The sequence below is a fragment of the Capra hircus genome, chromosome 15 (assembly GCF_001704415.2).
Source record: "Capra hircus breed San Clemente chromosome 15, ASM170441v1, whole genome shotgun sequence".
Classification (NCBI taxonomy): domain Eukaryota; kingdom Metazoa; phylum Chordata; class Mammalia; order Artiodactyla; family Bovidae; genus Capra; species Capra hircus.
The window spans coordinates 4758614-4771984 of NC_030822.1; the positions used below are offsets into that span (position 1 = coordinate 4758614).

Genomic DNA, 13371 nt, shown 5'->3' on the forward strand with positions numbered 1-13371 from the left:
TGGAGAATCCCATGGACAGAAGAGCCTGGCAGGCTATAGTCCATGGGATCGCAAGAGTCAGACACAACTTAACGACTAAACCACCACCACAAAAAATGGGCAATAATATCCACAATTTATAACAGGAAAATACAAAGACAGGAAAGAAGAATGTCATTTACCAAGGAGAAATAAGAAGCCAGGAAACCAAATCTTGGACCAAGGTCCTTATCTAAATTACTGTTTACAGCTGAAGTGACAGGACACATTTACACTGCCACCTACTGTAAGGCCCATTACAATTGTCTATGTAAATAAATAAATACTGATTTGATATTTGAAAACATTTTATAAATAAATTTAAATAAATTCAACTCAGAAATATTTCTGTATAGATCAACACTCATTCAGCATGTTTGAATATGCTTGCATTACTAAGAAGAAAAACACTTTGTACCTAATGCTCAATTATAGGGGTTCCCCAGGCGGCTCAGACAGTTAAGAATCTGCCTACAATGAGGAAGACCTCATTGATCCCTGGATTGGGAAGATCCCCTGGAGAAGGGAATGGCCACTCGCTTTGGTATTCTTGCCTCGGAAATCCCATGGAGAGAGGAAACTGGCGGGCTACAGTCCATGGGGTCGCAAAGAGTGGGATACTACTGAGCGACTAATACTTTCACTTTCTTGGTGGCTCAAATGGTAAAGAATTTTCTTGGAGTGTGGGAGACCTGGGTTTAATCCCTGGGTCTGGGGGATCCCCTGGAGAGGGAAATGGCTACCCACTCCAGTACTCTTGCCTGGAGAATCCTATCAATAGAGAAGCCTGGCAGGCTACCATTCATGGAGTTACAGAGTCCGACATGACTGAGTAACTAACTGGTTGTTTAGGAAAAATCAATTGGCTCCAGAGAATGTGATCACTGTGAGCAGCATGTATTATGAAAGAAAAGAGTTTAAGAAAAGTGAAACCACTTGATCAAACTTGTGTTCACTGGACACTCCAGTATTAGGGTACACTAATAACATTTGTGGTGCCAGATGCCAAAGACAGTTTGAATGAGAATTTGAAACTATCTAAACAATTATTAGGGGTACGGATTTTCCTGAAGTGTCATCATGAAAATGTCATGATCTTGACTTTATATTTGGAATGAAAGTCAGATCAGAGAAATAGCATGCAGTAACAAAGCCATCATTCCCAACCTCATAAAAGATTGAAACCCATTCGGAATTGTCTGTTAAGTGGTCATCCTGTCTCTACTTAATTAGCTACAGTGCTGGGTAGATATATTGATTTAGAACCCCTATGCCTGTCTATTCAACTCCCCAAACCCAGGAACAGCATAAAAAGGAAAGAGAGTGTGATCAGGTCCAAATCATAGAAGGTTTCCATAAAAATGTTCTTCAAAAGAGGAGCTCCTGGAACTATACCAGGAAAGTCTGTTTTCAGAATACAAGTTCAAGGACATAGTGACTTAAAATTCCAGAGAGACAGCAACTAAGATTCTGAAAACTGAAGGGTAAACCAGAGGGAATGTAAGAAAAACTATATATGGATCTTATTAGAGTTGATCAGAAATTACTTGAAGGATGGTTTGATTTTTGTTGTTAGGACTAATTTTACAAAAACAAGGTACCTGCTAAAGTATTCTAATGGGGAACTTCATGCATTTAAATAGGTAGAGAAATACATCCTCAAAATAACAAATCCCTCAAGAACAGAGATCATGTTTAGTCCAATCCGAGGAATCTTTCATCACAGAAGGACAACGACATCTCCAATGAGTTTTTACCAGAAATGGAAATGTTTCGGAGAGGTGAACTGTCATCTCATAACTCCTCCAGTTTTACTTCTAATTGAAGTAGAAGTAAAATAAATAAAATTTACGGCAAAAATATATTTTTCTGGGTGGAATTACAGAACTTGGAAACACCTTTCAATTTACCTAAGTTAAAAGTGAAGTCACTCAGTCGTGTCCGACTCTTTGCGACCCCATGGACTGTACCAGGCTCCTCCATCCATTGAATTTTCCAGGCACGAGTACTGGAGTGGGTTTCCATGTCCTCCTCCATAACTAAGTAAAGTACTTGTAAAAACGGGGAAAGCTGTTTAAGGTTATAGAAGATGATGGCATAGTCTGAAAGAAAACTAATGTCTCATGATCCTGAAGCTAATGTCCTTACTCTCCATCCCATTTTCATGACAATGATATGTGCTAAATATTGTTATGACATAGCGTCCATTGATTTCTTTTCTTTTTTAATTTGGCAACTTTTTTTTTCATTTTTTTTTTAAATTTTATTTTTTTTATTTTTATTTTAACTTTATTTTACTTTACAATACTGTATTGGTTTTGCCATAAATTGACATGAATCAGCCACGGGTGTACATGCATTCCCAAACATGAACCCCCTCCCACCTCCCTCCCCATAACATCTTTCTGGGTCATCCCCATGCACCAGCCCCAAGCATCTTGTACCCTGCATCGGACATAGACTGGTGATTCGTTTCTTACATGATAGTATACATGTTTCAATGCCATTCTCCCAAATCATCCCACCCTCTCCCTCTACCTCAGAGCCCAAAAGTCCACTTTACACATCTGTGTCTCTTTTGCTGTCTCGCATACAGGGTCATCATCGCCATCTTTCTAAATTCCATATATACGTGTTAGTACATTGTATTGGTGTTTTTCTTTCTGGCTTACTTCACTCTGTATAATCGGCTCCAGTTTCATCCACCTCATTAGAACTGATTCAAATGTATTCTTTTTAATGGCTGAGTAATACTCCATTGTGTATATGTACCTCAGCTTTCTTATCCATTCATCTGCTGATGGACATCTAGGTTGCTTCCATGTCTTGGCTATTATAAACTGTGCTGAGATGAACACTGGGGTACAGGTGTCTCTTTCAATTCTGGTTTCCTCGGTGTGTATGCCCAGCAGTGGGATTGCTAGATCAGAAGGCAGTTCTATTTCCAGTTTTTTAAGGAATCTCCACACTGTTCTCCATAGTGGCTGTACTAGTTTGCATTCCCACCAACAGTGTAGGAGGATTCCCTTTTCTCCACACCCTCTCCAGCATTTATTGCTTGCAAACTTTTGGATCACAGACATTCTGACTGGTGTGAAGTGGTACCTCATTGTGGTCTTGATTTGCATTTCTCTGATGATGAGTGATGTTGAGCATCTTTTCATGTGTTTGTTAGCCATCCATATGTCTTCTTTGGAGAAATGTCTATTTAGTTCTTCTGCCCATTTTTTGATTGGGTCATTTATTTTTCTGGAATTGAGCTGCAGGAGTTGCTTGTATATTTTTGAGATTAGTTATTTGTCAGTTGCTTCATTTGCTATTATTTTCTCCCATTCAGAAGGCTGTCTTTTCACCTTGCTTATATTTTCCTTTGTTGTGCAGAAGCTTTTAATTTTAATTAGATCCCATTTGTTTATTTTTGCTTTTATTTCCAGAATTCTGGGAGGTGGATCATAGAGGATCCTGCTGTGATTTATGTCAGAGAGTGTTTTGCCTATGTTCTCCTCTAGGAGTTTTATAGTTTCTGGTCTTACATTCAGATCTTTAATCCATTTTGAGTTTATTTTTGTGTATGGTGTTAGAAAGTGATCTAGTTTCATTCTTTTACAAGTGGTCGACCAGTTTTCCCAACACCACTTGTTAAAGAGATTGTCTTTAATCCATTGTATATTCTTGCCCCCTTTGTCAAAGATAAGGTGTCCATATGTGTGCGGATTTATCTCTGGCCTTTCTATTTTGTTCCATTGATCTGTATTTCTGTCTTTGTGCCAGTCCCATACTGTCTTGATGACTGTGGCTTTGTAGCAGAGCCTGAAGTCAATCAAGTTGATTCCTCCAGTTCCATTCTTCTTTCTCAAGATTGCTTTGGCTATTCGAGGTTTTTTGTATTTCCATACAAATCTTGAAATTATTTGTTCTAGTTCTGTGAAAAATACCACTGGTAGTTTGATAGGGATTGCATTGAATTTGTAGATTGCTTTGGGTAGTATACTCATTTTCACTATATTGATTCTTCCGATCCATGAACATGGTATATTTCTCCATCTATTAGTGTCCTCTTTGATTTCTTTCATCAGTGTTTTATAGCTTTCTATATATAGGTCTTTTTGTTTCTTTAGGTAGATATATTCCTAAGTATATTGTTCTTTTCGTTGCAATGATGAATGGCTTCACAGCTGAATTCTACCAAAAATTTCAAGGGGAGCTAACATCTATCCTACTCAAACTCTTCCAGAAAATTGCAGAGGAAGGTAAACTTCCAAACTTATTCTATGAGGCCACCATCACCCTAATACCAAAACCTGACAAAGATGCCACAAAAAAAGAAAACTACAGGCCAATATCACTGATGAACATAGATGCAAAAATCCTCAATAAAATTCTAGCAATCAGAATCCAACAACACATTAAAAAGATCATACATCATGACCAAGTGGGCTTTATCCCAGGGATGCAAAGATTCTCCAATATCCACAAATCAATCAATGTAATTCACCACATTAACAAATTGAAAAATAAAAACCATATGATTATCTCAATAGATGCAGAGAAGGCCTTTGACAAAATTCAGCATCCATTTATGATAAAAACTCTCCAGAAAGCAGGAATAGAAGGAACATACCTCAACATAATAAAAGCTATATATGACAAACCCACAGCAAACATTATCCTCAATGGTGAAAACTTGAAAGCATTTCCCCTAAAGTCAGGAACAAGACAAGGGTGCCCACTTTCACCGCTACAATTCAACATAGTTTTGGAAGTTTTGGTCACAGCAATCAGAGCAGAAAAAGAAATAAAAGGAATCCAAATTGGAAAAGAAGAAGTAAAACTCTCACTGTTTGCAGATGACATGATCCTCTACATAGAAAACCCTAAAGACTCCACCAGAAAATTACTAGAGCTAATCAATGAATATAGTAAAGGTGCAGGATATAAAATCAACACACAGAAATCCCTTGCATTCCTATACACTAATAATGAGAAAGTAGAAAAAGAAATTAAGGAAGCAATTCCATTCATTCACTTTAATTCAAAAGGGTCTTTTATACCTTTACTTGTACATAGAGAGAAATGAAAAATGCAAGGTCATACAGAGTCAGCCCAAACATTTCAGCAGTTTTACCCTTATCAAAACCAGGATTTTTTCTGCAAACCTTTCCCACAAATAATGTTGTATACATTATCTTCTGGCCTTGGAGGCCTGTGAAACATTTTATGACCCTTTTTTGATAAAGACTGCTCAACCAGAAAACTTATTTTCCCTCAAAGTGTTTTTTCTTTATATTTCTAATCTATGTCAGCCTTAGAAAATGCCAAACAGAGTTACATTTCACAGAGTAAAGGTGAAGTGAGTTACAAGAAAGAACCAATTAGCTCAAAAGTCTGATGTGGTTAATTTCAAGGCTATACTTGTTTTTCTTACATTCCAACTATGTTAACTAATGCACTCCCAGTGCACAGTGGATAAGAGATATGGGAACTTAGCAACAAGCATTGGCCCTATAATGAAATCCTACACCAGCACTACTCTAATAACTTTTAACTCTTTGAAAGGCTCTATGTTGTAGGCTTTCTGTGCCTCTCACAATTGGGAGGCTGTAAATAATCATATGCATAGCTGCAAGAGTCTGGATGTACCTGCCAAGCAAGCTAGAATGCTAACAGAGGGGGTTTGATTTGAAATATTCCTCTCATGTCCAGGAGACTTATTAGCTATAGCCCTAAGTTAATTTTCTCCAGAGAAAGGTGGTCAAGGATAGCCCCCTGTTAATGTCAGAAGCGTTGGTGACAGGCATAATACAATAAGGCAGACAGACTCTGGTTTGGGGGTAGATGCCCGAGAAAGCCTAGGGAGCCCCCTCGAGTCCTGAAGCCTTGCTTAACAGTTCTCTTCCACATGACCTTGTCATGGGTGGGCTCTCCCGTGGTGGCTCCCAGCAACCAACTCTTGGAGTTCACTCAAATTCACCTCCATCGAGTCAGTGATGCAAGTGGTCAAATAGAAGATGGCAAGAGTGAACATCGACATTCTAGGAATCAGCGAACTAAAATGGACTGTTGGGTGAATTCAAATGACCGTTGTATCTACTACTGTGGGCTGGAATCCCTTAGAAGAAATGGAGTAGCCATCATGGTCAACAAAAGTGTCCAAAATTCACAGTATTACACACTTCCAAATTATGAAAATAGTGGGAGCTCACACCTGGATATTGCAGTGAACATGGTTGGGAACAAGGATTAACCACTTGTTCTATCATGTAGGAATATGAAACTAGATTCAAGATGAAAGTTCTCTGCATGTACTTCTCAAAGTCTTTCCCTGCCTCAAGTTTATAAAGATAATTATCTTTCAACATTAGTTATTTATTTCACATTTACATATATAACCCACATAGACTATACTTTTTAAAGTATAGTGTGACATGAAAATACACTGTTCTATCATAAGGATAAATAGGGACTTCCTTAGCAGTCTAGTGGTTAAGACTCTGTGCTTCCAATGCAGAGATGCAGGTTTGACCCCTGGGTGAGGAACTAAAATCGCATGTGCCTTGTGGCACAGACAAAAAATAAACTAAAATTTTTTTAAATCATGATTTTCTTAAAACAAAAAAAGGATAAAGAAATTTTCCCAGTACATATATTGAATAGCAATTCTGTCTCCCAATACCCTGGAACAGCATTATTTCCAGATACAAAAGCATATTTACTATTGTATTTCTTAGCTTTCTCTTTTGTTCAATAAGTATACATATCCATGAGCCAGTACCATGGTGTTTAAATTACTACAGTGTTTCAGACACTATTGTGATATCTGAAAAAAAATCACTATTTAATTCACTATTTTAAAGCATAGTGGTCACTTCGGCAGCACATATACTAAAATTGGAATGATACAGAGAAGATTAGTATGGCCCCTGCGCAAGGATGACACACAAATTCATGAAGCATTCCATATTTTTTAAATGGATTAAGGATCTAAACATAAGACCAGAAACTATAAAAATCCTAGAGGAAAACATAGGCAAAACACTATCCAACATAAATCACAGCAGGATCCTCTATGACTCACCTCCCAGAGTAACGGAAATAAAAGTAAAAACAAACAAATGGGACCTCAGTTCACTTCAGTTCAGTCGCTCAGTCATGTCCGACTCTTTGAGACCCCATGAATCTCAGCACACCAGGCCTCCCTGTCCATCACCAACTCCCGGAGTTCACGCAAACTCGTGTCCTTGGAGTCAGTGATGCCATCCAACCATCTCATCCTCTGTCGTCCCCTTCTCCTCCTGTCCCCAATCCCTCCCATCATCAGAGTCTTTTCCAATGAGTCAAGTCTTCACATGAGGTGGGCAAAGTATTGGAGTTTCAGCTTCAGCATCAGTCCTTCAATAAACAATCAGGACTGGTCTCCTTTAGGATGGACTGGTTGGATCTCCTTGTAGTCCAAGGGACTCTCAAGAGTCTTCTCCAACACCACAGTACAAAAGCAGCAATTCTTCAGTGCTCAGCTTTCTTCACAGTCCAACTCTCACATCCATACATGATTACTGGAAAAACCATAGCCTTGACTAGATGGACCTTTGTTGGCAAATATCTCTGCTTTTTAATATGCTATCTAGGTTGGTCATAACTTTCCTTCCAAGGAGTAAGTGTCTTTTCATTTCATGACCTCAATCACCATCTGCAGTGATTTTGGAACCCCAAAAAAATAAAGTCTGACACTTTGGGACCTAATTAAACCTAAAAGCTTTTGCACAATGAAGGAAACTATAAGCAAAGTGAAAAGACAGCCTTCAGAATGGGAGAAAATAATGGCAAACGAAGCAACTGACAAAGAATTAATCTCAAAAATATACAAGCAACTCCTGAAGCTCAATTCCAGAAAAATAAACGACCCAATCAAAAAATGGGCTAAAGAACTAAACAGACATTTCTCCAAAGAAGATGGCTAGTTCAGTCGCTCAGTCGTGTCCAACTCTTTGCGACCCCGTGAACTGCAGTATGCCAGGCCTCCCTGTCCATCACCAATTCCAGCAGTCCATCCAAACCCATGTCCATTGAGTCAGTGATGCTATCCAACCATCTCATCTCCCTTGTTGTACCCTTCTCCTCCTGCCCTCAATCTTTCCCAGTATCAGGGTCTTTTCAAATGAGTCAGCTCTTCGCATCAGGTGGTCAAAGTATAGGAGTTTCAGCTTCAACATCAGCCCTTCCAATGAACACCCAGGACTGATCTGCTTTAGGATAGACTGGTTGGATCTCCTTGCAGTCCAAGGGACTTGCAAGACTCTTCTCCAACACCACAGTTCAAAAGCATCAGTTCTTCAGCGCTTAGCTTTCTTTATACTCCAACTCTAACATCCATACATGACCACAGATGGCTAACAAATGCATGAAAAGATACTCAACATCACTCATTATGAGAGAAATGCAAATCAAAACCACGATGAGGTACCATTTCACGCCAGTCAGAATGGCTGCGATCCAAAAATCTACAAACAATAAATGCTGGAGAGGGTGTGGAGAAAAGGGAACCCTCTTACACTGTTGGTGGGAATGCAAACTAGTACAGCCACTATGGAGAACAGTGTGGAGATTCCTTAAAAAACTGGAAATAGAACTGCCATATGACCCAGCAATCTCAATGCTGGGCATACACACTGAGGAAACCAGAATTGAAAGAGACATGTGTACCCCCAATGTTCATCGCAGCACTGTTTATAATAGCCAGGACATGGAAACAACCTAGATGTCCATCAGCAGATGAATGGATAAGAAAGCTGTGGTACATACACACAATGGAATATTACTCATCCATTGCAAAAAATATATTTGAATCAGTTCTAATGAGGTGGATGAAACTGGAGCCGATTATACAGAGTGAAGTAAGCCAGAAAGAAAAACACCAATACAGTATACTAACAGATATATATGGAATTTTAAAAGATGGTAATGATGATCCTATATGTGAGACACTAAAAGAGACACAGATGTATAGAACAGTCTTTTGGATTCTGTGGGAGAAGGTGAGATTGGGAAGGTTTGAGAAAATAGCATTGGAACGTGTATATTATCATACGTGAAACAGATCGCCAGTCCAGGTTCAATGCTTGAGACAGGGTGCTCAGGGCTGGTGCACTGGGATGACCCTGAGGGATGGGGAGGGATGTGGGAGGAGGTTTCAGGAAGGGGAACACATGTAAACCCATGGCTGACTCATGTCAACGTATGGCAAAAACCACTACTATATTGTAAAGTAATTAGCCTCCAATCAAAATAAATATTTTTTTTAAAAAGCACCAATATTCACTCTATTATATTAGAGTATTTCAGTGAGTCAAGAATTTATCCATTCCGCTGAATACTTCTGTATCCACCTCTCTCATGATTGTAGTTAGAAATTGTCAGACTGAGGTCATCTAAAAGGTTTATTCACTCCTACATCTTGTACCCTGGCTTGGAAACCTTGAAATGGGGACCTAAATAGCTCATACTCCTTGAGATCATAGGGTGGGTCCTAATCTGATAGAACTGGCATCCTTATAAGAAGTAGAAGGGACAAAGAGCTTTGTTTTGCCCAAGTGCACAGAAGAAAGGCCATGAGAGACAGAGTGAGAAGGTGCCCAGTGCAAGGTAGGAAGAGAGGATTCACCAGAAACCAACCTAGCAAACACCCTAACCTTGGATATCAGCCTGCAGAACTATGGGAAAATAAATGTCTGTTGTCTAAGCTCCGCAGTCTATAGTATTTTGTTACGGCATCCCATGCAGACTAAGGTGACAATGATAATGATTAAAAAAAAAAAAAATCTAGATCTGGTGAACAGAGGCCTGAACTGAACAACCAGAATTCAACTCAGGAAAATCATGTTCCTTCATCCAATTACCAAATGCAAATATTTTCAAACCCAGAGATTTTTGAATTCACATATTCTTGAATAAGATGTATGCAACATGACCACAAATAGGTGGCATAAATCTTCATTCCAACCTTTCTCCGATGGATCTGATACCATTTAGTTTGTGGATAGGAATCCTCAATTCTCTGAAGATACAAATGCTTTCTCAAGCAAATATTACACAAAATACTAACTCAATGTAGTTTTTACCAGGCTAGCTTATTGAAACTTAATTTTAAAATGCAAATATGCAAAAATAGGCATACTTCTGATTTTAAAAAGTTAAAAAAAATAAAGTTCAGAGACTAATAACTTAAAAAAAATTAGCAATGAAGGAATCCTAGGCTTTTCAGATAGTAAAGTATATTCTAATCAAATGTACACAATTACATTGTGTGTTAAATGGCACATAAATAAAGACATCAGTGGAAGCTAGAGGAGGAATGAATTTGATGCAAATACTTGCCATATTTTGGAATACAAAGTTAGGATATCAAAGCCATGGGGAAAAATAATTATACATCTATAATAATGACAATCTGGAAAAATAATTAAAATATAATCCCTACTTATCTCCTTATATCAAAGGAAAATGTAAGCATAAAATGTAAAGACAAAAAATTGAATATTGAAAAATGTGAAGAATATTTTGACAACATTGAGTTAGACAAATTCAAGATATAGAGGTAAAAAATATTGATAGAATTAATTATGTAAATGTATAAATATTTGTACATGCCAAAAAATATTCTTCACTGTATTTAAAATTTTTTAAAGAAATCACAAGCAGGAAAAATAATAATCCAAACACAGGGTAATAGGGGTAACTAGTGTGTCATTCAATCATTAAAATCAGTATGGAAAAGTGTTGGCAATCAAATACACACAAAAATTCATTAATAGGCAGTTCATGGAAAAGGACTACAAATCATTTAAACATGGATGATACTCAAATTCAATTATGTTTATTGAATAGAAACTAAACTATACAAATGAAACAATTTGTTTAATCACATTTTCATATACCATAAATGTTTATCAAGCACTAGTGGTTCAGCATATTGTTTAATGTATTTTCCAAAGTGAGGAGAATAGTAAGTTTGTTCAAGCTCATATTGGCATTTTTGCAATAACTATGAATATCAATATTTTAAATACTATACCACTTAACAATTCCACTTCTAGAAACTCATGCTAGAAAATTTTAAAAAGACTTGTTTGTAGAATTATTTATTGTAGAAAAAGAGAACAAACTTGAAGAAAACTGGATACCTAAATTTTAGAGACTTTTTTAATCTTTTTTTTTAATTTAGATTTATTTTAAAGAAGCTGATCAGTATGAGAAAATTAGAATGAGTTAGATCTGTGAAGACTGTATGGAAAGATCTTCAGAAAACTGAGTTGCAAAATGCAAAATTTATACACAGAGACATACAGGCAAACACACATGAAAATATGCTTATTTTTGCAAAAATTATTATTTGAGTAATCTTATAAACAGTATATTGACTGCATCTGGAAAAACTGGGAAACTTTGATATTGGTTGGACAGGAGGTACATTTTACATGATTCTATTTCAGTAGGGATTCTATTTTTTAACATTTACTATTATACATCATACTTTCAATTTCCTATAAAATGGAAAATGTTACACTAAATTTTCATATGTAAGCAAATAAAAGTGAATGAAGAGGATAGAATATATAGTATAAAATATTTTAATTAGTACAATAAAAAGTGAGGATAAAAGGTAAGAATCTGGTTACAAAAAATGAGAAAGTAATCAAAGTAATGCATATTAGTTAATTATTTTTGTAATTCTGACCAACGCATTACATATGACTTATTGACTCTATTTTAAATGCATTTCAACTTTCCAATTGCAGTGATAAACTAGACATTAATGTTTACATTCAATGAAGGAAACTGCTATTAATAATATAAAGAAATATTTTATTCTTTAATAAAACTAATGATAAATTCTTCAGAGAAAAGTTTCATCAATGCAATAGACTTTGATATTTGAAGTAAATTCCTAGTGTTAAACTACTGTCTTTGTAATGCATAATGCCCTTATTTGCTACTTGACCTCACTTTTTTGGTCCAGAGCTTCTTTATAGCATTCATGATCTCAGAACTTCTTAGACTGTAAATCAATGGGTTCAGCATGGGGCTTATGACTATATAAAACACACTCAATGATTTGTCAAAGGGGAAGGTCTTAGCAGGTCTTGCATACATGAAAATGCAGGGAACAAAGAAGCAGACAGCCACAGCGATGCGGGAACCACAGGTCTGGAGGGCTTTCCGCCTCCCTTCCTGACTCAGGTTCTTCAGAGAGTGCAGGATGACTCCATAGGAGATGAGCAAGAGCAGAAGCAAAAGAGTGCACGTCAGCCCCCCATTGGCCACCTCTAAAATGCCAGTGACAAAGGTGTCAGTACAGACGAGTTTCAATAAGGGGAACATGTCACACATAAAGTGATCAATGATATTGGGACCACAAAATGGGAGCCCACAAACAGTGCTAACTTGAATAATTGAGTGCAGAAAACCTCCAACCCAGGACACCAGCAGCAGTACAACACATACCTTTTTCCTCATGATCACCAAGTAATGCAAGGGCTTGAAGATGGCCACATAGCGGTCATAGGCCATCACCAGCAGAAGGGATGTCTCAGATCCACCAAAAAAGTGCTCTGTAAACAGCTGGGTCACACAGGATTCAAAGGATATGGTATTTTCCCCAGAGAACAAGTCTGAAATCAATCTGGGGGAAGTAGAAGAGGAATAAACTAGATCTATAAATGATAAACTAGCAAGAAAAAAGTACATTGGTGAGTTCAGTGTCTTACTGACAGCTACAGTCACAACAATAAGCAGATTGCCCACTACAGTCAAAATGTAGAAGAACAAGAAGATAACAAAAAGGACTTTCTGCTCCTTTGGATTCTGTGTGAGGCCCAAGAGGATGAAATAAGTTACATTGTTCCTTGGTTCCATCTAGTCTGTATAGGTGCTGTGTTCACATGTTACAAATGGTATGCCTACAAAACAAGGGGAAATTTTTAAACGAATTATAATTTTCATCCTTTGTTATAAATTCAATTAAAAGAATGTATGTGGAGAATCTTTTCATATCCAATGTATTATTGATATTTTAATTGCCAAGTTGAATAAGGTAGAGTTGCTTGCCCTCATGATATAATACATGGCTAGGGATCAGATCATTCCAGACCCATGTATTAAGTTATAAGGATAGTCACAGAAGTTAAGAGTCACAGTACAAGGATATATCGATCAAAATTAGAATCAGAGAAGAATTTCCAGAAGAATTAATGCTTTAGCTGAATTTTTTTAATTTAATTAAAAAGAAAGGACAGGAATGAAGTCACAAAGTGTAAGAGTGAGACTCACTTAAGGTAATTTACATAATCAGTGTAAGTA

At 37.1% G+C, this 13371-nt stretch overlaps 1 protein-coding gene across 1 annotated transcript; it reads right to left on the reverse strand.

Moving 5' to 3' along the window:
- On the reverse strand, positions 11998–12927 carry LOC102178644 (olfactory receptor 4A47-like). Its single transcript, XM_005690188.2, has one exon. It carries the CDS (start codon positions 12925–12927, stop codon positions 11998–12000), a length of 930 nt encoding a protein of 309 aa, XP_005690245.2.

Excerpts from the sequence above, each read along its gene's own strand:
- LOC102178644 (XM_005690188.2), bottom strand. The coding sequence starts at position 12,927 with ATGGAACCAAGGAACAATGTAACTTATTTCATCCTCTTGGGCCTCACA.